The 26,443-nt window shown below is 36.0% G+C and overlaps 1 protein-coding gene and 1 long non-coding RNA gene across 4 annotated transcripts in view; one reads left to right on the top strand and one right to left on the bottom strand.

The window, feature by feature from the left end:
• Positions 1-17,266, top strand: part of LOC134242688 (sialin-like) — an 18,545-nt gene extending 1,279 nt beyond the window's left edge. Inside the window, exons 2-13 of one of the 3 annotated variants that reach the window (XM_062724790.1) lie at positions 1,126-1,204; positions 12,365-12,530; positions 12,742-13,177; positions 13,262-13,530; positions 13,690-13,923; positions 14,003-14,090; positions 14,175-14,261; positions 14,536-14,687; positions 14,768-14,911; positions 15,182-15,314; positions 15,493-15,734; positions 16,829-17,266. In XM_062724790.1, coding sequence (XP_062580774.1) covers positions 12,784-13,177; positions 13,262-13,530; positions 13,690-13,923; positions 14,003-14,090; positions 14,175-14,261; positions 14,536-14,687; positions 14,768-14,911; positions 15,182-15,314; positions 15,493-15,734; positions 16,829-17,044 — 1,959 coding nt within the window. In that variant the 5' untranslated portion in view covers positions 1,126-1,204; positions 12,365-12,530; positions 12,742-12,783 and the 3' untranslated portion in view covers positions 17,045-17,266. Of the gene's footprint in view, positions 1-1,125; positions 1,205-11,679; positions 11,844-12,364; positions 12,531-12,741; positions 13,178-13,261; positions 13,531-13,689; positions 13,924-14,002; positions 14,091-14,174; positions 14,262-14,535; positions 14,688-14,767; positions 14,912-15,181; positions 15,315-15,492; positions 15,735-16,828 lie in introns of those variants that run through there. The other 2 variants (XM_062724789.1, XM_062724788.1) reach the window with 2 other exon arrangements.
• On the bottom strand, positions 7,854-12,246 carry LOC134242690 (uncharacterized). The gene is made up of 3 exons (XR_009986904.1): positions 12,039-12,246; positions 11,353-11,459; positions 7,854-8,334 (listed from the first exon to the last, which is right to left on the bottom strand). It is a non-coding gene; the product is annotated as an uncharacterized LOC134242690 (long non-coding RNA).
• Positions 17,267-26,443: the final 9,177 nt, after the last annotated feature.

Below are 26,443 nucleotides of genomic sequence, written 5' to 3'. Positions count from 1 at the left end.
CGCCCCATGCCCCCCCCCCCACTGGGGACCTGAGGGCGGCCCTCAGACCCTCGACCATTTCCTGCGTACACTTCATTTCAATGCTGGCTACGCGCCTGACAGGGATGTATTTATCAGTACATATCAGAAGTCTCGTCTAAAGTCATCATTTTGTAAGTTCTAAGGTTAATACAATGACTTGTCAACAGCAATTACAATTTATTGTCGAGTCAAATGTTGACTGGCTGAACACTGAATTGTTGACGGATTTTCTCGTTTTTCCCAACCATGACAAGGAGCACGCGTCGGGAGTGACCGGTCGGCATGGTATGCTCATTCCTTCATGACACCTGATCCCAACTGTATTTTTAAGGTTCGTGTTTGCTCTGCTCTAATTTTGATTTGTTTAATGAACTTTGAGCTTGAATATTGTTCGTTATCTCCATATACTAGTATTTTATCCTTTACAATGTGTTATTTTACTTGGGTGACCGCTAAGATTCTTGGGTAAAAATACTGGTGGTTCTTTACTTGGATAAATATTTAATTTATTTACTTTATTGGTATTTCTAGAACTATGAATTAAATCTGAAACATAAATATTTTGGTCGGTATACGTATTGTTCACGTACACCTAGTTTAAAGGCACGAAAGCCTATAAGGATCGTTCAATAAAGAAACACGCGAAAAAGCCGTAATGGTTAAGGAAAGTCCAATCATGTAAATACACTTTCGGAGCGAGAGGGGGTGGGCGTCCAACCTTATTCCCTACATTACAACATAAACCTGACTCGGTGGATACTGCAACAAAAAGAGGGGGAAGGGGAACAGCATTTTAATGAACATTGTAAATTGTAACATTTTTATGCTACTGCATGCAAAATAGCGGAGGTCGGTCCTGCATAAAAAAATAATTTATTTTTAAAATGCTGATTAGGTTCACTCTGGAATCATAGCAGAAAAAAACTATATACAGTATATTACATATTTAGAGATGACGCATTTCGAATCTAATTGATTAAAATTTTGTATCTTATAACAATGACATTGTGCAACGTATTTACACGTACTTATATATATTTTTCACACTTGCTTTAAAACCATAATAAATAACAGACTTTCTCTTAACTTTATTTTTTTATTTAGACAGGATGAAAAATTCAAGGGTTAGCCGAGTTTCCAATTCGACAAGCTGATTAATGCTGATGATCTTGCAGATTATTCGGTAAGTAATTGATTTATTTCTAGTAGGGTTTTAGTATACTTCTGCATGTGTAAAACTCCAGTAAGTTCGATCAGCATGGCGTTACAACTTCAAATCGTTATTCGGAAGGAATAGTACATGAGAATTCACATTGTACGACATTTGCATTCCGTCACAGAGAAAGAATTTTTAGTTCCTATGCCCCCCCCCCCTTTAACATTGATATTTATGTTACCATTCGTTATTATATAAATCGGCAAATGTGTCACGGATGATTCTCAAAAGAATTTTAATTTGGAAGATGCATAAAAATCACATCTTCTGCAAGTTTATTTTGAAATTATCTCTTTGCATAAATTTGTGTAGATTTTACAATGTACCGGTCATCATCGGAATAATGCAGATACTACATGTCTTTTGTTTACTGTGATAGTCATGTACCTGCGACGTGAGGATCAATTAACTCCTTACTTGGCGGCTCTAAAGCAGACTCGGGTTGTAGGGAGGCTCTGGATAGAAGCAGAAAATTTGTTACCTGTAGACTGCACCTTATAATTAGGGTGGACAGGCGCCACTGGTCTTCATCCATCACCTAAACTTTCACGTGCTGGCTCCTAGTGACATATCCTGGAAAACCGCCTCAGTCGGCGGGCGAAAGCACGTGAGGGGGTGATGTTAACACGGCATCACTGGGCGTGCGAACTTCCGCTAAGAAGTCACCGGCCAAAGTAGAAGGGCTCACGTGTTCGTGATCAAAGCGTGCCACTATGGAAACATGGAACTCGGTTGTGGTCAGGAAACTCGGAGTGAAGTCCCGAAGGCTGTCTTTTGTGCACATGTGGCAAGACTCCGGCAACTTCTGCATCTGGATTCATCTCTAGCAGTCTTGACAACGTCTTGCCACTAAGTCAAGGTGAATTCAGACGAGGGAGTAAGGTTGGTGGTGTGCGATCATACTTCACTAAAATCAATTTTTAGTGCAAGTCATGTCTCATCTCGTAACACCCCAAAGTCCTGTGGCGATTGGCAAATGACGAAAACATACAGCAGGTGTGGATACACTGGAAGCTGCAATTATGACCCTACACACAGGCGCCTCAAGACACTCGTCGTCAGCTCTTTCATCGAGACAGCAGAGGCTCGCGGCAGCATCTTGATTGACTGAGCAGCTCTCTTAAGGAATGCACTGCTCATCCCCGTAGCTTGTGGAAGGGGCTAGAAAAGGTGCCCTAAACATTGTCTGTCTCAACCTACTTTGGCCAGTTTACCGCGACTGGCAGGGATCCCCATCATGCGGTCGAAATGCAAGAAACACAAAAAGACCAAACCTACATCAATTACAGTTGGAGTATGGAACGCTCGAAAACTGTTGGACAAATGTGACTCAAACAGACCAGAAAGAAGAACAGCTCTCGTGGCAAAGCAGTTATCCAGAGACAATGTGGACATTGCTGCTCTGAGTGAAATTCGTCTTGCTGAAGAAGGACAACTGAAGGATCCAAAAGCCAGATATACATTCTTTTGGAGTGGGCATGGAAAAGTTGAACGCCGTGAGGCAGGAGTAGGCTTTGCCATTAAACACGATTTAATAGGCAAGCTGACTAGTCTACCCAAAGGGAAAAACGATCGCCTAATGACACTTGCTTGAAATTGAAGGGCAAGAGAAGTGCAAAATTGTCAGTTGCTATGCGTCAACCATGACAAATCCTGATGATATCAAGGACAAGTTCTATGAGGACCTTGACAGTATCATATCCTCCATACCTAGATAAGACAAGCTTAGCTTCTGGTCCTTGGGGACCTCAATACCAGGGTTGGTTCAGATGCGGAATCCTGGGGTGACGTCATTGGAAAGCACGGCATTGGTTCATGTAAAAGCAATGGCAAGCTTCTCCTCAGATTGTGTGCCCAGCACAGCCTCAGTATCACAAATACACTCTTCAAGAAGCCAACAAGAAACAAAACCACCTGGATGCATCTCGCTCAAAACACTGGCACCTCATTGACTATGCAATCGTTAGAACAAGAGACAGAAATGACGTGCGAGTAACAAAGTTGGCGTGTGGTGCAGACTGCTGGACAGACCACCGCCTTATCATATGCAGACTCAGTTTCTATATTCAACCACCTAGGCGCCCACAAGGAAAGAAACCACCCAAGCGACTAAACACTGAGAATTGCACAAGTATGATATGAAGCAGCAAGTCGCAGACCTTTTAGACGAAAAACTTGGGTCATTGCCTTTGAACACTGTACACTCTTTATGTGTCGACACACTAGGTCCTAAAATGCATGCACATCAGGATTGGTTAGATGAAAACAACTAGGTCATTGACAAACTGCTGAAAGAAAAAGAACGGACAATTAAAGCAAAACCCCAGCCAATACAGCTGCTCATTACCAAATGAAGCAGAGTATGCAGACCGAACTAAGGCATATGAAAGAAAGATGGCTTAACCAAAAAAACCGAAGAAATTCAGGGTTATGCTGACACCCACAACTCCAAATGCTTTTATCAAGCCATAAGAATGCTGTATGGTCCTCAGCCTGATGGTACATCACCACTGCTTGCAGCTGATGGAACCAAACTTATTACTGGCAAGCCTGGTATTCTTGACAGGTGGGCAGAGCATTTCAATTCGGTCCTAAATAGGCCGTCTTCAATCAATAACGATGCCATAAATCGTCTACCTCAGATCCCAATCGACACTGCACTTGACGACCATTCATCTGCCACTGACACTCTGAAAGCAATAAAGCAAATGTCAACAGGCAAAGCTCCGGGAGCCGACGCTATTCCAGCCGAGATTTATAAATCTGCCGGACCACTGATGATTCAGAAATTGACCAAACATTTCCAGTTAATGTGGGAAAAATGAAACCCTACCACAGGATCTAAAAGATGTCTCGATAGTCCTCCTATACCAGCGTAAAGGCAACATAAATTGATATGTGATAACCACAGAGGAATCTCTCTCCTATCCATTGCTGGAAAGATTCTCGCACGTATAACAGAACAGACTTCGACATCATGAAAATGGGCTACTACGGGAGAGTCAGTGTGGGTTCCGTCCAGGCCGTGGAACAGTGAACATGATCTCTGCTGCCAAACAACTGCAGGAAAAATGCCAGGAACAGAATAGCAGCCTATACACAACGTTCGCAGACCTCACAAAAGCTTTTGATACCGTCAACAGAACAGGTTTATGTTAATAATGGAGAAATTTGGGTGTCCACCAAGATTCATCAACATGGTGCGTCAATTTCATGATGGAAACCAATCTGCTCCTTTAGAGGTCACATATGGTGTCAAGCAAGGCTGTGTTCTTGCCCCTACGTTGTTCAGGTTGATGTTCACAGCTATGCTGACATATGCTTTCTCAGAAAATGATCCAGGCATTGACATCAGATACCGTACGGATGGGGGAGTCTTCAATCTGCAACGTCTGAGAGCAAAGACTGAGGGACTTTTTGTTTGCAGACGATTGCGCCCTACATGCATCAACAGAGGCTGAAATGCAAACAACTCTGAACAGCTTTTCGGATGCTTGTGACAACTTTGGATATTGACAATAAGCACTAAGAAAACCGAAGTCATGTTCCAATCGGCACCAAACAAATCTTAAACTAAGCATAACATCTACATCAAATTTGAGCGCCTCAACCCTGTGTAAAAGTTTACATATCTTGGTTGCACACTATCCAGAAATGTCCACATTGACGATGAAGTAAACTTACGCATAGCTAAAGCAAGCTGTACCTTTGATCGCCTAAATAAAGCAGTATGGGGCCGACGAGGCATAACCACAACAACAAAGCTTAGTATGTACAGAGCCGTTTGTACACGTTCCAGGGATGGTCAGAAAAAACGATAAAAAGATTCCCTTAAAGTGTCCATGAAGCTGTTCCATATAGAACCTACAAAATGGGAAAACCTAGCACTTGATCGCAGTGCCTGGCGCTCAAGCGTGATGATGGGGGCAAACCAGTACCAGGAAAAGATGAAGAAACTGGCAGAACAAAAACGCACAAAGCGTAAAGAGAGAGCAACCTCTGTTGACACTCCACTAGGACCTTCATGTCCAGTTTGTGGAAGGACGATCCATGCGAAGATGGTCAAACCAGCCATCTTCGCATTCACAACCAAACTTAGAAACAGACGAGATGTTATTATGGTCATCTTCGAAAACGAAGGACGAACTATCAGAGCAGACTCAAACCACTGCGCCACACAACGAATTCAATTTCTTGGCAAGGAACATGTATTTGAATTAAATAAAAATCTGAATTAAATAAAAATAAATTGAGTTAAAATAAACAAAAATAAAAAATAATTTCTTTTCAAAAAATCTACCCGATATAATGCTAAACTGAAAACTTCCTCTTTTTGTATACCGTGTATCTTCTTGCCCTCGGTTCCTTAATTGATTTATACTTGTGTTTCATTATTTCTTTCTTTAAAAAATATAGTTATTCTAAACCCATTCCTTAACCTTTTTCGTCAAAAGCTATTTATAAACCCTTACCATTAGTTAAGTTTTTATGGCAATTATTTCTTAAGCTTGCTTCGTTTAACTGATAAGCTGTACTTTTTTAAAAGTAAGAAGTCTTCATAACTTTGAGATGTCGGACAGACGGACAATGAAGAAAAGGGATATGTATCCATCTTATTGCATAGAAATGCATTAAAACTCGTAATAAACTGAGAATTGAAAAATTCAAATTATTATACTATACAAATTGAACACTTCATAAAAATACAAAAAGATCTGAATGACATAAACAATTTTATTTTTTCAACGATACATCTGGGTGTTCTTGATAAAGTACATTCAAAATCGATAGAGACACAATCTTACATAGTAAATAACTTCAATGTTAATCAAACGCCTCTGCAAAGTTAAGTCTGTCTTTAAATGAGGATATCTCGTTAATTACATTTTTTTCCATGCACACAAATAGGTGCTAGCATACCTTTCTACGCATGTTGTTCTTACCTGTCACCTTATAACAAGATTTCTTTGATATTCATTAAACAATGGCCCAGTAATACGCAATATAACAGTAGACTATTGTCTCCTTTTCAGGGACTGGTCTGATCTGGCTTTGAGTTCCTATAATTATTATTTTGTAATCTTTTAATGAACCACCTGATTCCAAGTTTCCTAATGTAAAAAGTATATTTAGGATGACAATAAACGTTAAGGAACCCCGATCTTTCAATTGGCTTCAACATTTCATAAGACTTAGTGATGGTAAATGTGATCAATCTAACTTTTCTGTCGTCAGATTTTCTTACGTATGTAGCAATATACCATTGCAACATGTATATGGGGTGTATGGCTACCAGTTGATCCGTTAGACCATGCTCTACGTACGATCAATTTTTAAAACGATGCAAACTACAGACCAACAAGTTGATGAAACATGGATATCAACAGTCTCGTTTAGATTCATCATTTTTCACAAGTTCTATGGTCAAGTCGGTGACCTTATCAGCAAAAACAATCTATCATCAGGTCAAATGCTGACATGTGTTTAATACTTGCAAGGCCACTATTTACACCTTGAAATTTCCGTTTACACGATCAGGACAAAGTACACATGGTGAGTGTGACCTGTCAACAGGGGACGCTTACTCCTCCATGGCTCCTGATCCCACCTCTGATGTTTTGGAGGTCCCTGTCTGCTTTGCTCCCGATTGATATTGTTTCAATGGACTTTGACTTTGAATACTGTTACTCATCTCCATATTTTATAGTTTAGTTTTAATATGAATACCAGTCATTATTCGAAAATATACTTTTATAACTGCATATGGAATATCGTCCCATAAATTTTGCAATAGGTTTTAGAGGGCCCTTAATTGTCGAAGTACACATATATGCATAACCAACCCAAAAGACTTATCCTTAAATAGTTTGTTAACTATTTACAAGTTCAAATGTAAATGTACTTGTCTTTTATACATATGAAATGTATGTAATAATTTTTTGATATTTGTTAGGACGAATTCATAGCGTGCAAATCAAAAACAAAGCATAGAATACTGTTTAGGTAAAAATGATCAATTATTATTCCGTTCGTTACCAAAGTCAAACACACAAAAAATACACACATTTCCAAAAAGAAATTTTGTTGATTGGGCAACTATCGATCTTTTGTAACTTTTTGCAAACCTTCGTTTATTATTTCCGACTGCTACTACTTATATCACACTTTTTAAACACCCAACGTTATAACTTGTGATATACATCTGCCCCAGATTCCGTCTTACTCTAGTATGAGTTTTGGATGTTAACGTAAGTGTCGTGGGAGGAAATACAAGATAACCCCGACTCCAGAGTATTCACCTCCTTGTCCTATGAACTAATGCTCTTACTTTTATCCGTTCTCAGTCTTTAAGTATTGTACATGTTCACATAACGTTACTCCACGTATTATATGAGTCTGAAAAAATAACGACCATTGTGAGCTGTCGTGCTTTGTTTATTATCTCTGTACTTTTATCGATTTGTTAACCGGATAATAGACACTTTATCAAAATTCAAATGATAAAATATAATGAAATGAAGGATAATTTGTTATTATAAATTGTTTATCTAGACTTCGATACTAATAATAATGTATTGATTTATGGTAGCCAGTTAATCATTCTTACAGAAACATAAACCCGCACAACTAAAATTTTCGGTTAATTATTAATAATCCTGTAATGAAATAGGTTTTATATCAACGATATGTTGTTGACAAGAATTGTGATATATCTTTAATTAAATGAGAACCAAATTGTCTTAATACATGGCTGATATTAATACATGTATATGATATTGATGAATAAGCAATTTCCAAATATCAGCTATTAATAGAACAAATCGATTTATTTACGTCTGAAAGCTTAAACTGTATTCCTAGCACATTAATAGCATTCAAATACAAGATTTCAATTTACTAGGTAGTGAACAAAAATGGGTATATATGTGTCTAAAAGTACATGAAAATCAAACTGTAATCAAGTAAAATTTCATCCTGTAAAAAGTGAGTTGTATGAGTGAGATCATTTCGATTGTGTAGCATAGCTTTATTTCTCAGTTCTGTCATTCCAATAAATTCTTTCCTGTCACGAACTCTACGCCAAGTGATGTTTATGTCTGTAGAAGAAGTCTTACTATCAATTTAGGTCAGCAAAGAGTCATTCAAGACTTATTTAATAGAAAAGAATTAGAAGGACTCGACTCTACTGATAAGTCATCTACAAGAAAAAGTTAAAAATCGTCCAAAAAACTTATAACAAGATTTCTTTGATATTCATTAAACAATGTACCAGTAATACGCAGTATACCAGTAGACTATTGTCTCCTTTTCAGGGACTGGTCTCTGATCTGGCTTTGAGTTCCTATAATTATTATTTTGTAATCTTTTAATGAACCACCTGATTCCAAGTTTCCTAATGTTAAAAGTACATTTAGGATGGCAATATATGTTAAGGAACCCTGATCTTGGCTTCAAAATTTCATAAGAGATGATAAATGTGATCAATTTAACTTTTCTATCGTCAGATTCTCTTACTTATGTAGCATTACACCGGTACAATTGCCACCTGCCTATGGGGTGTATGGCTACCAGTTGATTCGTTACGCAAGAACATGCTCTACGTACGATCAATTTTCAAAACGAGGCAAGCTACAGACAAGCAAGTTGAAGAAACATGGATATCGAAAGTTTCGTTTAGATTCATCATTTTTAGCAAGTTCTGTGGTCAGTTCGGTGACCTTATCAGCAAAAACAATCTATCATCAGGTCAAATGCTGACATGTTTTTTATACTTGCAAGGCCATTACTTACACCTTGAAATTTCTTCGGATTTTTCCGTTTCCACGATCAGGACAAAAAGCACATGGTGAGTGAGACCCAGTCATTAGGGGACGCTTACTCCTCCATGGCTCCTGATCCCACCTCTGATGTTTGGAGGTCCCTGTCTGCTTCTCTCCCGACTGGCATTGTTTCAATGGACTCTGAGTTTGAATGCTGTTTCTTATCTCCATATTTTATAGTTTATTTTTAATATGAATACCAGTCATTATTTAAGGAATCACTGTCTAGTTAGTATAGTATGCCAGGGCATAAACAATAATGGGAAACAAGGGATAATTTGCATAACGGGCTTCCCTGGCATACTATACTAACTAGACAGTGATTCCTTATATTTCCATTTCATCGTGAAAATTGTAGATTTAGACTTTAAAAATGCAGACATAGATTTAAATTACACAAGGATTCCCATCCTAATTTCAATAGTCCTCGCACACTGACGTCAAACACAACGGCAGCCGCACGAGATTTTCATGCATATTTGGTCTCCTTAGCGTCAGACTCAGAGACAGATGCGCACGAGATTTTCATGCATATTAGGCCTCCTTAGCTCCTGACCTATTGGCCTGCCTAATTTACCTTCCGGTAGAATTATCAAGAAATTAACTCCGCTAACTTTCAAAGAGTTATCACAGAGAGAAAAATTAGAAATGGAAATATTCGAAAATATACTTTTATACCTACATATTGAATATCGTCCCAATTTTCATTAGGTTATAGAGGGACCTTATATAATTGTCCTTGAATTGAAGTATACATAACCAACCCAAAAGAATGATCCTATACTAGTTTGTAAATGTACCTATCTTTTGAATATACAGGTATATGTAATAAAAAGTTTGGTATTTATTAGGATGAATTTATAGCATGCAAATCCCAAAAGCGTCGAATGTTGTTTATGTAAAAATGATCAATAGTTATTCCGTTCATATCAAGCCTAACACATGAAAAATACACACATTCCTAAAAGGCATTTTGTTGGTTTGGGCAACTATCGATCTATTACAAAATTTTGCAAACCTTCGTTTATTATTTCCGACTACTACTTTCTATATCACACTCGACGTTATAACTTGCGATATACATCTGCTCCAGATTCCGTCTTAACTCTAGTTCATCACGAGTTTTGGATGATAATGTAAGTGTCGTGGGAGTATATACAAGATAACCTCAACTCCAGTATATTCACCTCCTTGTCCTATGAACTATTGTTCTTACTATCATCCGTTCTCTTACTCAATGTTTAGTATTGTACATGTTCACATAACGTTACTCCATAATCTGAGTCTGTAAAAATAACGACCAAATGAGCTGTCGTACTTTGTTTAATATCTCTGTCCATTTATCGATTTGTTAACCAAAACAACAAACACTTCATTAAAATTCAAATGATATTGGAATAATATAATGATATGAAAGGTAATTGTTATATTGTTTATCTAGACTTCAATACTACTAATAATGTATTGATTTATAGCAACCATTTAATCATTCTTAGACCCATATAAACACGCACAACTAAAATTTTAAGATTATTATCGATAATCCTGTATTCAAAAAATGTTTTTATACCAATGTTGTTGACAAGATTTGTGATATTTTTTTTAATAAACAGAGATCCGAATCATCTTAATACATGGCTGAAATTCATGTGATATTGATGAATAAGCAATTTCCAATATCGGCTATTAATGGAAGCAATCGATTTGTTTATGTCTGAAATGCGTAAACTGTATTCCTAACACACTAATAGCATTCAAATACAATAATGAAAGAAAAGGTTTTTAATCTAGTCTCTAGGTCGTTGGCAAAAATAGGTATGTCTAAAAGTACATAAAAATCACCCTATAATCCAGTGAAATTTCATCCTGACACTCCCTTTGTTCACCTTTAAAAAGTGAGTTGTATGAGTGAGATCATTTCCATTTCGTAGCACATCTTTTTTTCAGTTCTGTCATTCCAATAAATCCCTTCCTGTCACGAACTCTACACCAGGTCATGATTTTGTCTGTAGAAGAAAAAAGTCCTTTATCAATTTTGGTCAATAAAGAATCATTCAAGATTTATTTAAAATAAAGTGATTACAAGAAAAGGTTAAAAATCGCAAATAAAGAAGTTTCTTCTCGGTGCTCAAAATATTGATTATACATAATATTATACATGTACGTGATCAGCGAAACAAGTGTGAGTAGAGATAACTTCAACCAACAAATGTCACAGATTGATTTTGACAATGCAGCATCCTAAAATGTTGTTTTTATCAAAGATATGATAAAACAGTAATTATAAAGGCTTACAGAAATGGTCACCAGCTGAGATAACTGGCATCAGGACATAGCTCGGAGGTTCCTCGCTGCAAAACATCTAATATGCCATTTAACGATCCTTAATCCGCGCCTTATTTCTACAGAACAAATCATTTGTCGAAAACTGTATTGCCAAGGGTGTCTTAAAGCAAATAACCAAAGATAAAAATCAATATTATAGGAAAATTATTCCTTTATTTTAAAAAAAAATAAAAAAACAAAATTTCATTGAAGATGTTTACGATGAATATTCAGACGATAGGACGATGATCCTGCCGGTCCTTGTTTTGCCGATGTATGAACTACGCAGTCAACTTGCAATCAGTTTAATCACGCACTGGTGTGTATCAAAGATTGTCTGTTCCGGTATCTCTCAGACAAATTACATAATGAGCAAATAAATGGATATATTGCGAGTGATAATTAAAAATTTACCTGAAACTTGGCAGGGAAAAGCCATTCGGAACTTCTCGGAGAAAGAGGTAAGAAAACTTTGGTAAAAGATTGATTTACATTTTCAAAGTGATAAATCAAGTTACATGTGCATAAAGATCAACACTAGTAAATAAAAAAAATGTGCCAAAAACTGAGTTTTAATTTTTTTTTTAAATATGTATATATATATATATATACACATGTATATATAAGACTTTTCTAGAACAAAAGTCGTATTTCACCTTGAATGTCATTCACATAATTCTTGCCAGAAAACAAATCGATATCCCACTCGTAATTCCGATCTGTCTGATTTATACATAAAGTGAATGAAATGATGGGAAACACAAGGAGACAGAGAAAGATTATTCTGTTCGGAATACTCTTTGTCGATAGTTTTCTTCTTCCTCCCAGGATGTTCCTCTTATATTGATGATGTAGTGTCATATTTTGTGATAATGGCACGTAAACTTGTGTTTATGTTTGCGCGCTTAAATTGATCCTAATCAACAACAAAATTCTAGCTTCTTGCGAAATGCAATTTTAGCGAAAAAAAAATATTTTGTAGTCATTCAAAAAAGGGTTGGATTTCTTGCCATATCTCCTTGAGAAGTGTAAGCTGTCCGGACATCCGAGTTTCGGTTGCATCCGCACCGAACACTAGCTATTGTACAATTGTATTTTTATAAAACGTTAGAATATACATGTGTTGAATGGACCTATAATTTGTCTGGGTAAGTAAGAATTTTCTACTTTACATATTAAATTTACTATATAAAACGTACTTTCAGCCTGGAACTTTCGCCTAATTTTATGCTTTGTGCTACTCGTGTCATTTTGATAATAAAATTACTATACTTGTAAACAACATTCCAGCAGTCCAAATATAACATTTACTTGTGGTTATAAATATTCAAATACTTACATGATACAATAATTATACAGAAACCTATATAATTCAGTCTTGTTAAGAAAGAGTCATACGGTATGGACAACTCTGAACAAGACTCGACAACAGTCCAAAACAAGAGTGCAGTCAACACAGATTCGGATCATAATGAGGATTCTGTGGACTCGACACCAACGCGGAAAAACACGGACCGAAAGAGTTTAGTGATAATGACAAGGAATGATTCTACAAAGGGATCTGAACATCCCAGTGTCAAGTACATTCGGCGCAGAGAATCTGGTCAAAGTTCGGTCATTCGAAGTAGAAAGAGTCTTAGAGACTCCAACCCTAACCAGAGTCCAGGAAGTGAATCCAGGCATCCAAGTTTTCGGCGCATGCGCAGTTCCAGTCTTAGTTACCCTCATCATGATTCTGCAGTGTCCGCATTTATCGACGAGCTTAAGTTACCCCCTACTCTAAAAGCAGAAGAAGGCAAGTTTCTCCCTTCTGCTTTTGGTTTATTATGCAAACTATTTTTTGCTTATTTTTTTAAATAATAACCCTGTCCTTTTTCAGTTCCATGGTGGACGTCATGGAGGGTACGCTTCTCTGGTCTCTGCTTTATAGGGTTCTTTTTCCTTTACGCCCAAAGAGTCAACCTCAGCATTGCTATTGTCTGTATGGTTAGGACAGAACTTGCAGCAGCTAACACGATATATCAATCAAACATTACAAACATTTCAATTTACGATATACTCACTGAAAACGTCACCAAGAGCAGTGTGATAGAAGATCCACCCAATGTGGCCAGAAAATGTCCAGTACCGCCTGCCTCTAAGACAGAGGTAGGATTTATTCTAATGTCAGAACATAATATTGATATTCAAAACACTTCATACTGTGTCTATTTCTTATGACATATAGCTTCCACAAATATAGAATTTAGGTACGTGTTCTATACTCAAGATGTGACCATCGCCTGTCTTTTTGTTATCTATTTATAGGAAGGTGAGTTTACTTGGGACAAAGCTCTTCAAGGTGGAATTCTAGGAGCCTTCTTTTGGGGATACACAGTGATGCAGATTCCCTCAGGAGTTCTTTCGGAACGCTTTGGGTCTCGCCGTATTATTTTTGCAGGAATGACTTTGGTTTCTGTGTTGACTCTTCTGACCCCTGTCCTTGCTCGAGGAAGTCCTTACTTGCTTATTATAACACGTGCCCTTATTGGAATAGGCGAAGTAAGCATAATTGTCTTCTCACCTTGTAGCTTCTTATCTTACACTATACGAATAAATACGGGAAAAATATCTTCTGTAGGCTACAATGTATCCAGGCGCACAAGTGTTTTGGGCAAAATGGTCGCCCCCACATGAACGAAGCAGGCTTGTAGCATTTGCATTTGGAGGTGAGCTTACAAATGAAGAAAGTTTTTTTTTTAACTTTGTAGGTTCTATACTAATAATAATACAGTAATAAACGTCCTTTTCAGGGACCCAGCTTGGAAACGCTTTGGCATTTCCAATATCAAGTCTTCTTTGTGAATATGGTGGCTGGCCATCTATTTTCTATTTTCTAGGTAAGATATCAACCTTTTTCACAAAAAAGTAAAGTAATGTTTGTATGTAAGAAGACTTTTTGAACACTCCCAATAGTACTTGTACCTCTCTTATTCATGATATCAGAACCTCTTATTATTTTTTTAATGATATTACTACAAGTCATAAGTTCTGTTTTAGTGTAGGGGAGCTTTTTTTCAAATGATATAATCATATTCAATCACTAAAACTTTTAAGTTTAAAAGTTTGTTTTCAAAGAAAACTATTTTAAGGAATTTTAAAATTCCGTTCTAGGATCCTGTTCGTTAGTTTGGTCGTTATTATGGGGATTCCTTGCCAGGGACAGCCCAGGGGAGATGCCAAATATAACAGACGTCGAGAAAAAATATATCGAACACTCGCTTGGAAATGACCACAATTCACAGCATGCTAGTTTAAGAAAAAAGGTTTGACCTGTTGTTTAATTGTAGAATATCAATCCTAAGACTTAAAGAAGATAACTACCATGTAAACTCATTTTCTGTAGGGTAAGCCCTGGAAATCCATTCTGACGTCACTTCCTGTTTGGGCCATTCTTGTGACCAATGCAGCAGGAAACTATGGTGCTTATATGCTGTTAACTCAGATGCCTACGTACCTGAAAGAAGTTCTTAAATTCGATATCAAATCTGTAAGAAACTTAATTACATACATATAGCTAGAGATATATGCAGGGTTTTTTTTGGCATTTGCCATATGCCTTACGTAACGTTAATTATATCAGTTTCAATGCATTACGGATTCTGAACTGTAGCTCTGTGGTTGAGAAAATTTACACAGAAAACCTTAGAGCTACGGATTCATTACCGTTCCTTTCGACACAAAGCAGAAAATTTATTATTTTTAAATCTATTCATTTGTGATCTGAGAATCGTAACGGCATGTTGTGTTTTGATTTCAGAATGGCATTTATTCTATGATACCGTACCTGGCATTCTGGGTAACAATCATTGTGGCCGGAATACTTGCCGACACACTTATTTCAAAGGATATTCTTAGCATTAAATGGACAAGAAAGCTTTTTTGTGCTATAGGTAAAAAGGAGTTTCTACACTTTCATAAGCTGATATTAACAAGAAAATATTTATACAGGTTTACACTTTCAATGATGTTTATCATTTTTCTTTTAATGATAAAAGAGAACAATAAATATTAGATACATGTATATGTGAGTAAAATTTTGTTTTCAATAACGTTTTCTTCATTCTGTAGGACAGTTCGTCCCAGCAGCCTTTCTGATTGGTTTAGGTTATATGACGTGTTTCCAACAAGAGTCTGCTATTGCCCTCCTAACGTTGTCTCTGGCATTTTGTGGATTCCAATTTCCGTCCGTTTTCGTCAACCATGGCGACATCGCCCCCAATTATGCGGGTACTATTTTTGGGATCACCAACACTGGAGCTAGTATCCCGGGAATAATCGCGCCATACGTGGTAGCATCTATAACTGTCAATGTAGGTTTTATTTCTTAAGCTTCGCCATAGCTTGCCTGAAAATATCATTTATTTTCCATAAACCAATACACCATCAAAGTCATCATTTCGTAAATTCTATGATCGATACAATGACGTCAGCAAATATAATTTATTATTGAATGAAATGTCAGTCCATTATTCATACACTGAATTGACGACGGATTTTTCCGTTATTTCCCGATCATGAAAAGGAGCACATGGCGGGTGTCACCAGTTGGCTGGGGATACTCACTCCTCCACGGAGCCTAATCCCACCTCTGATGTTTTGGAGGTCCGTGTTTGCGTTGCTCCTATTTTGTATTGTTTTATGGACTTAAGCTTGATCTTGAATACTTTTTGTTACCTCCTTATGTTTCATGTATGTGTAAAACATTCAACCAATCAAAATTATTGCAAAGGATGTTTGTGAACAGACAAAGTAAGTAGTACTTTGTTCTACAGGTCAATTGCAATGCCGCCTGTCACTGAAATTATTGAACTCGTTGAATTAGATTTATAAGACGACCTGCTTGCGAGTTTGTTTTTCTGGTGACTCTAGGAATTGTCCCTTCTTAAACAACACGGTATTCCTCCCAGTAAAACGTGCTGTTGATTCGACACCATACGTCTTTGTAGAGGCAGACCCATTAATACAAATGAAGTGTAAAATTATCACTTTAATAAACAGGACGTCCAGTAAGATCTACTTTACAACATATTTACAACAAAATGAAATATACTTTTGTTTTATCTTAACGTTTTAAAAAGTTGGACATTCAAAGTGATCAACTTTTGTCGTGTTTGATTGGTTTTAGTTATCTTGGTGAATAGAGTTGTTTATCTGTGCTTTTAATTACACGAACTTAAATTTAATTATCATCAAATATCCTTCACTTTGATGGTGTTTGGTGACACGTAATCCAGGGTTGTATTTATGGGTCTCTCTAATGATTTCTGATGATCATCTCGAGTAATCATATTTAATGGTCGTATCTAACTCTTGTTTTGGGTCATTAATTAATTCTGAGACTGCCAAAGAAGCGGCTATTTTATTTTTCCCTGATAAAAGACTAATGATTTTCTTTTTTTCCCAGAAAACACAAAAAGAGTGGCTTGTAGCTTTCTATATTGCGGCTGTAATCTACTGTTTGGGAGCCATTTTCTTTCTGATTTTCTCTGACGGAGAAATTCAAGACTGGGCCAAGGATGAGGATGAAATAGAGATGATTGAAGAAAAAGTGGAGGAACCACTACAAGACTTGGAGGAAGTTCCGGAGGATGACGACGTCTTTCAGAATACCAATAAATAACATCTTAACACATCTCTCTCGCCCTATATTGATGCAGAATTGCATGAAATCAGAGTACAAAATATTTACGTAAATGACACTATAGCTGCTTTGCTTGATCGAGGAAATCATTATTAGTTAGATACCTGATAATGATTCATATATTACTAAAAGTAAGAGTGCTGACAACTGAAATACTGGTTGAGATAATCATTCCATTTCTTTCAAGTTGTAGAACTTAAGGATAGAATTGCTTGGAGACTCTTATGAGACACCTTGAATAAATATCGAGGTTCTCACGTTGAACCTCTTTGTTACTATATGGTAGTTTCTGCTTCGATGCAGAGTTACTGTAACACTAGTGAATAATTCTCAAAGCAAAGAAGGAAACAGTAAGGAAGAAGTGTCCTCGACGTCACAATCATAAATGTTATACCGTATATGGGTCAATATAAAAAAAGCAGCTAAATGTGTCACTTCTTTGTAAAATCCTATTTCTTATTTTCTCCAAATTTTGGATTGTTGCTTTACAATCTATGACATCTGTACTTTCTATTTACTAATAGAAATTTTCACATAATTAATTTCATTAAAGTCAATGGATGATTTTATCACACCAATCAGCCAAATTCATGCTGTCAATGGAATTTTTCTCTTCAAAGAAGGATAAATACGCCAAAAATTATGTGAAATTTTGTCTGAAAAATCATGTTTACATAAAATAAACGTTAAATATAATATATCTTTTAAAAAAAAAATATTCGCCCCCCCCCCCCCCCCTTCCATTTAACTGATACAACATTTAATATGACTGTACAAGAAAGTTGTGTCATTGGTGTTACTATTTTTGTTTTTGCTACAAAAGAGTTATCATTCCTGATAAGAAAATATAAACAGTCCTAAGTCATATTACATCACTTCTCACCAAAAACAACAGAAACTGCTCCTTGATATTCATGATCAGAACATATTAATGGACTTCAGAAGTAAAAAAGTACACTAGTACAAACTTTTTTTGTCAGTGGTGTTTCCATCGTTATTTCAAAACGATTTTAGATATTCATTGAACTCTTTTACGAAAGATGTTCTTTAGGGAAACTAAAAGCAATGTTGACAAAACTTTTACTTTATCCAGGGTAAATTAGAAATATTAGATCATTTTATGACTAATACGTCATTGGTGTTACGGTCATTGGCATTACTTTCTAAAGTTTAACACCAATGACAGGAATGGTTACACCATTGACAAAACAAGTACTTTTGGAGGCAAAATATATTCTTCTTATATTGAAAAATTATTTATTTGTATTCTACTTTGCAAACCTAATTTATGGTATTTGAAAGTAATTGATTTATTTTCCAATAAATATTTTTTTCCACGTACGGAAGTTTTAAATATCTGGTAATGCCAATGACAACTTCAGATCATATACATGTAACACCAATGACAAACATTTTTTATGCTCAAAAAAATATATTTTCCCTTCTGAAAAATTCACTGGCCATGCATGAATGTCAGAGTTTATCACCTAAGTAAAGTAAAATTAGTCAAGTTTAACTTAGTTTGTATTAATCTCTCTATGAATAGTTAACTTTTATGGTAACACCAATGACTGGTGAAGTAACACCGGTGACAAGAGATGTTGATTAATACATTTTATCTACTAGTTCTCTAATGAAGAATGTGGGATTTAAAACATCATATCCTTCACAATTGAGACCCTTTTACCCTACAAACATTTTTTTTTCAAACCAATGATAAACAAACACTGCATATCTCTTGTCACCGGTGTTACTTCAACAGTCATTGGTGTTACCATAAAAGTTAACTATTCTGTCACTGGTGTTACCAGATTTCTTTTTGTTATAAAATCATTTTAAGTATGAAATCCCAGAAACTTTTTTCATTTTTGTCTTTCACATGAAGTTTCATGTTATAGTATGTTTAAATGCTAATTGTTAAGTGCTAAGTCATTAGTATTACTAATTTCGATCATTGGTGTTACAGTTGAGTCAGTGGAGTAACCAACCTAAAACTTGTTATTTTTTACTTTTAATAAGTTTAAATGTAAGAAATAACTTTATATTACCTAATTTCACTCCTTGAAAAAAGTCATAAATTATATTATTTTAAACTGTACACACGTGGCACCACATGTACAGCATTTTTTAGTGTGTGTCTATTTATTTTTGTCTCATGTCAATGTCCAAATACGATTGAAAACTTAATTTTCATCACTGGACAACGATACTTTTGGACTTATCAGTAAACTTGAATAATCCTAGTACATGTTTATCATGGCTTGCATTCATAGGTTTTTTAACTGATTCTATACAACAAAATTTTATAAGGTAACACCAATGACAGAAAAACACAATTTGGTAACTTTTACGAGAACATTCTGAAAAAAAATAGCTTCCATACTGTTTGCTAAATGTTGTTTTCCCAAAATATTGTGCAGCTTTATCAATTTAGATACAAAAAAGAAACGAAAATATTTAATTGTATCTCCAATTTTCATATGAACCATTTAGCTGCTTTTTTTTATATTGGTATTCATAGAGACAGTTTGAAGTACGTATTCGAAACAATCGATTCAAAGTCTGTCGTGAATATTTTGCTTTCATGTACTAAATCCGTTGTAAGGATTTTATCCATGTTATTATCTTTAAATAGTGTCAAGCCGCCTTTTGGCACAATAGGAAAAAAATGTATTTCTTAGACATCACATGTTATATACCGGTAAAAATAATGTCATTTGTAAACGAAGTATCTTTCAATCAGACTGCTTGGTCTACAACTCCCCTTTTTAGTGAAATTAGGCATATTTCAAAGGATAGCATATCTTTTGGATGAATTTTTATGAGACTCGCATGAATACGTCTTTGTAAAGACATCTAGACTTTTTTCTCAGTAAAATATCTATGTTCATAGTACAATTTATATCCTCTAATTCAACTAACACCAATAAATATACTTTCAATGAAACATTTGTCAAAGGGTGAAAAATTCGGTCTACCACTTCGGAAAAGTATTAAGGGAAGAAAACATGATTAAATGGTAATGACTGTTTTCGTTTTCGATCTCAAATTTTCCTCATGCGCTAAAATTTTAATCTCGCAAAAATAATGATATCATTATCTCATAACTTTGTTAAGTTTTAGCGAAGAGCAATCAAACATGTGTGGGTGCTTTAGTTAATATTAATTGTTAAATGTTGTCTGCTTTTGTCATCAATCAATCTTTGTGCCGAAAGTTATCCTTTAAAGTAAAATTTTATTTGTTTACTGTGTGTTTTTTAGTTATTTTACATGAAAGTGAATAGGGATAATAAGCGAAGTGATGGATGGCATTAGAAGAGCTTGGTAAAAACAAATACATCATATTACGATGCTAATCGAATCCATGGGGCGCAAGGAATTTATCTGACATAAATTTCCTTAAGATTTTGACACGATTTATTAGCCATTTCCTCGGAGACTGAATTAATCTATTTATATGGCAAACAGTCAATTTGTGTTTAATTGTTTAAAGGATGGCGTCTTTTTGGAGTCTTGCCATATGTAAATATGTATAGTATATTTGTATGTACAATAAATATGTGTTTCAGGTAGTTATTCAAAGTTCATGCTCATTATGTCAGTAATTGACATGAAGCATTAAATTTTTGTATTTCAACAAAATCAAACCTACGTCTTTTTACTTGCATAACAATCTGAAATTGTTATTGATAGTGCTAAATTTGTTAAATTAATGAAATTTATGTAACACACGCAAAATGCAATGCAATCTCACGAAAATTTATTTCAGGGATTTCTTTAAACTGTGAAATCATTAATTTTCTTGGGGGTTGATTTTCGTTGTTTTCGAGGTATGAAGAGACCCACGAATTCATGTCCACCACGAAATGTGAAATGTCATTTATATAATTCTCAACAGTTCTTCATCCACGAAATCCAATCCCCTTGAACCCATAATTTTTTTCCAACCAGGGAAATTTAACCCCACGAAAATATTTGATTTCACAATAAAGTTTACATTGATATCCATATTCTTTAAACAAGCAAAATATAAGATATTTTCTTCAATTTTATTTTCAAAACACCAAACCACTTTAGAAACAATATGTGTTTGTGAAACAATGATGCCCCCGTATGGCAACATAGCGAAGGTTAAGCTTTCTCAAATGCAGATCAAATATGTTGGTATCTAACGTAAGGCCTTTTCAGAAGAAATACAAATGTTAAATATAAAACCCTAGCACCACCTGTTCAAGGGTTATGACCAAGGTTAACATTTTTAAAGGTAGGACAAACTCCGGGGTCAAGGTCAAAGGGTCATGGTTGTTGGTTTCTAAAGAAAGGCCTTGTCTCAAAGATTACATATTGGAAATATGAAAGCGCTGGCCCTTACTGTTCAAAAGTTACGGCCAAGGTTAGAGTTTTTTTTCGTAAGTACAGAAATCTCCAAGGTCAAGGTCAAAAGTCAAAATTCTTGGTTTCAAATGAAAGGTCTTGCCAAAAAAAAAAAAATGATATTTGAATTATGAAATTCCTAGTATCTATCGTTTAAAAATTAGGGCCAAAGTAAAAGTTTGCAATTTTTGTGTAAAAGTGGGTCAAACTCCAATGTCAAAGGGTCAAGGTTCTTGGTATCAAATAAGAGGTTTTGTCACATGAATTAAAGATGTGAAGTATGAGAGTCCTAGTCCTAACCCTTCAAAAATTATGGTCAAAGTTGTATTTTTAAAGTAGGTCAAACTCCAAGGTCAAGGTCAAGGGTCAAGGTTCTTGCTATCCAATAAAGCGTCCTCTTACAAGGATTACACATGTGAAGTATGAAAACATTAGCACTTTTTGTTCAAAATTTATAGCCAAGGTTAAAGTTTTTTCATAAGTCTCCAAGGTCAAGGTCAAAAGGTCAAGGTTGTTGGTATCTGATGAAAGGTTTTACCACAAACTTGACATATGATAAGTGTAAGTGACCTGGTATCTGCTGTTCAAAAGATATGGCCAAAGTAAAAGTTTGAAATTTTGGTGTAAAATTGGGTCAAACCCCAAGGTCAAGGTCAAGGGGTCATATTTGATGTTACCCAAAGAAAGGTCTTGTCACAAGAAATACACATGTGAAATATGAATGCCATAGCTCCACTAAATCAAAAGTTATTGGCAAGGTTAAAGTTTTTGCGGACGAACAGAGAGACAGACAGACAGGCGGACGGACATGACAAAAACTATATACCACCCGAAACTTCGTTTACGGGCGCATGAAAACCCCTAGAAATTATTAAACTTGAATGAAATTATAGTGTTTGGTTAGACAGATCGAGGAAACTACCTTATATGGATATTGTTATCACTGCGCACAGAGGTGCTCACAGCAAACGATGGTCCAATCCAGTGAATGAGCCGAAAAGCATGATGGTCTACTACATTTTTATTTTTACTACAATCACGTGGTTTAGAGAAATTTAGGATGCGATTTTAAATGACTGCAGGAAAGTCAACTGACAATTTTTTGAAATGTGTTTGTGAAAAATACAAAAAATAGGTACTAATTGAGATTTCCCATGCTCACATTTACAAACAAAGTCAATTTTCCTTGTTAAATAGTACTTTGAAATACCGCTCACAAAGTCTTCACAAGTAAATGAGAATCCAGTTTTTAACTCGATATTCATGAATTTGTCGTGTAACTGGTTAAAGAATGAATCGTTTAAACGTCCACATTTGGCCCCCCATATATTTACAGAAAAATAACTTTCAGATTTTCTACATAATTTTGCCCCGATCTTTCCATTAAACATTGTAGTTTATTAATTTCAATTTAAAAATTTGCTTTCATTAACTGTAATTAGGTATTTTTCTGATTAATATAGCAGGGGTACGTTGTTTACATCAATTTATCATAGAATTTAGGCCACACCCCCATTTTGTAAGCCCATTTTTTATATGAGCGCATTTATGTTTCAATTTGCCGTTTTTATGGACAACGTAAAAAGTAATACTTATCATTTACATCCATGAAAGAAATTGAAACAATCGTGCGCTCATGTGTTATTTTCCCAAAAACCTCAAAATCACGGGTACTTGTCTCTACAGTAAAGCTACCTTGTTTACAAATTTCAACCCGTCTTTGACCTCATGAATAACAAAGGATTGAACACGTGATTTAAATCTATTCACTTTCACGCTTTGAGCACACCATTTCGACATCGTGTCTAGAGTGTCTGCGAGCTATCCATTGTCAAATCTTATTCCATCGGCTAAAAATACTTGGACAACCCTTCTACTGTATTTGAAGAAACATGTATTTTGGAAAAGTGCATATTTGATATATCTATATGCTAGGATACGGCTCTTCGGATCAAGTTACTGTTATAATGATAAATTTATTATATACCCCCTGATAACTAGCTAAATATAGCAGAATTGTTTTATTTACCTGTTATTGAGCGTTATTTTTGCCAATTTCCGTTTTTTTTTCTTTCGGTAAGTATCTATCGATCTACTTCAAGGGGGGGGGGGGGGGAGGGGAGGGGCTATAGCATACATCTGTTACTTAATCACTGCATATATTTATTAAACATAATTAAAAATTCTCTTTAGGTATCGTTGATTCCGCTTTTTACTGTGTTTATATATTATACACGTGCGTCTGCTTCAAGAAAACTCTCACTTAAACTGCTGGAAGTTATATTTAAAGTTATAGTCCCTTTTTTCTGTTAAAACCGTCATTATACACTGATATAATCGGAAAACACTCACTAGTATTCACCATGCCTAAAAGTGTAAACTGTGTTGTTTGTAAAAAGCGCATAAATAAATCTAATCGAAGAACCCTCAAGGAAAAAATAAACGAAGTACGGAGGACTGAATTAGCGCGTATTACGGGAGGAAAGGTCACGGAGGATGACTACATCCGCACAAAATGCACCCTCGATATGAATAGGGGGGAGCTTCAGACTTCTAGGGGCAATGTTGATGTTAAAACATTTTACATCGGCACAAAGTCACACAAATATTGTGCTATTTGCAGATCCCGTAAAAGGTCAATGAAAGCTGTTTCTAAGAAAGCTGCACACAGGTACATTGTATTTCTTATACATAATGTTATATTGCACGAAAAAGCACGTGTATGCCCCTCTCACTTGTCCAATGAACGCGTGATTAAAGATCAATATTATCCTGACTTTCTATCAAAATTCAACCGCATATAGTATATATTTGTTGGAACACTCAGATTTTTTGCAAAATCATATGCTATTGATAATCAATTCTACGTATAAAAAAACTTTAATGAAATTATTATCGCTTTAGAATTAAAATAATTATCCCTTGCCAGATAGCAGGATGTTATTGGACCTTTGTTGGGCCAACAACGCTCCTTATGTTGGGCCACTGTTTGAATTCAACATTGGGCCATCGGTAATTTGCTCATGGGCCCTTAATCAAACCAACTTGTTGGCTTATCGTTGGGCCAATGTAACAGTTAATATTGGGCCACTGTTGGGCCAATGTATTTTTTCAATGTTGGGTAAACGTCATTTTTGTACAGTTGGGCCACTGTTTGAATTCAACATTGGGCCATCGGTAATTTGCTCATCGGCCCTTAATCAAACCAACTTGTTGGCTTATCGTTGGGCCAATGTAACAGTTAATATTGGGCCACTGTTGGGCCAATGTATTTTTTCAATGTTGGGTAAACGTCATTTTTGTACAGTTGGGCCATTGTAAGCAATTAATGTTGGGCCAACTGTAATTTGCTCATTGGCCCTTAATCAAACCAACTTGTTGGCTTATTGTTGGGCCAATGTAACAGTTAATATTGGGCCATTGTTGGGCCACTTATTCTTTCAATATTAGAAAAACATCATTTTTGGGCCAACGTTGGTTTGTATCTTATTGGCTCTCCATCATGACGACTCAATTGCTCTTCACTGGTTGGCCATTTGTCCTCAAAATTGACAAACAAATATATACAATAAGGTTATACTAGTTTTGTAGTACAGTTTAATGGTAAAAGCCCTTTAATACTATCTTGTATGCTATATATGCTAGATTAATAGTTTAATACATATTCTCAATATCTCATAGAATTCCCATCAACAAGTATTGCATTGTAAGTAGCTCTACATTAATGAAATAACTGAGGAAAAAGAAATCAAAATATAAAATTAAGTTATAACATACTATAATTTTATTGCTCAGTGCATGAAGAATACATTAATAAAGAATTAAAAGTCGATGCTCACTTCAAGCGATACATGTAAGTAGTATAAACCGCCTGGATGGGCGGGTCAACTGAGTGCACTTTTGGGGCTGGGGTGGATAGGCGGGTCAAGTGAGTGCACTTTTGGGGCTGAGGGGGATAGGCGGGTCAAGGGAGTGCAGCCCCTGTGAGGGATAGGCGGGTCAAGCGAGTGCAGCCCCTGGGGGGGATAGGTGGGTGAAGAGAGTGCAGATTAGGGGGTCTGTGGGGGATAGCTGGGTCAACTCAGTACAACCCTAACCCTAACCCTAGGGGGCTAGGTGGGTTAGTACATAGCCCCTATATGTCCTATACGGGGTGTTTACACTGTGTTTACATTTTACTATATACGCTGCTACTACGATTTTGGCAGCGAGTCAAAAGAATTTGATTATGACGTCACTCATTCACAGTGATTTTCCGAAAATGAAAAAAAAACAATAACACACAATAGAAACAAGCAATTTTATTCAAGTAAAAAAATACAACCATTTACTTTTTCTTCTTCTGGGCCTTATCGGTCATCAGGGGTAGTTTCCTCTTGGGTTCCTGAGGCTTTTTCTCCATTTTTTGTATTTCCTTGGCGAATTGTTGATCCTCTTCATCCTCTGTACACTGATTAGCCCAATGACCAGATTTCCCGCACTTGTAGCACGAATCCTGTTTTTTTCAGGGACAATCTGGGGCCCAATGCCCTAACTCTTTGCAGATGTAGCATGGATCCGTCTGTCTGGTTTTCTTTTTTTCTCCTGATCCCCCTTGGTTTTTCTGGTAAGTGCTTCCTCCTTTCATTTTAGTGATGTAACTTTTCAGATCAGTCAGCTTGTTGTCAAGACCAGACAGCATGTTGACAATCCCAGCCAGAGTTGTATTTAATAGGCCCATATCTTCTTTATTCGCATATGCTGGAAGATTATACATACCCAAATCTAATCCCACTGCATCCTGTGACTCTGGCATGGGGGCTCCTACATACCCTTCAGGTATCACATAGCTGGGGTTGTGTGGAGTATTCATCATTGCTTCTGCCATACTATTTTCACGTCTGTCAAGTTCGAAGTGTCAAGCAAGACTGATTGTCAAATTTTACAGTTTTTTGCTTTATATACCTGCTGTGGGGCGAGTGCACGTTTTACCTACGTTTTTATGCTGACTACGCAGGTAATACT

The sequence above is a fragment of the Saccostrea cucullata genome, unplaced genomic scaffold (assembly GCF_032062105.1).
Source record: "Saccostrea cucullata isolate Sc308-1 unplaced genomic scaffold, CSIRO_AGI_Scuc_v1 ctg138, whole genome shotgun sequence".
In the NCBI taxonomy this organism is placed as follows: domain Eukaryota; kingdom Metazoa; phylum Mollusca; class Bivalvia; order Ostreida; family Ostreidae; genus Saccostrea; species Saccostrea cuccullata.
Note: the sequence above shows the minus strand (reverse complement) of the source record. Positions and strands in the feature narration are given on the sequence as shown.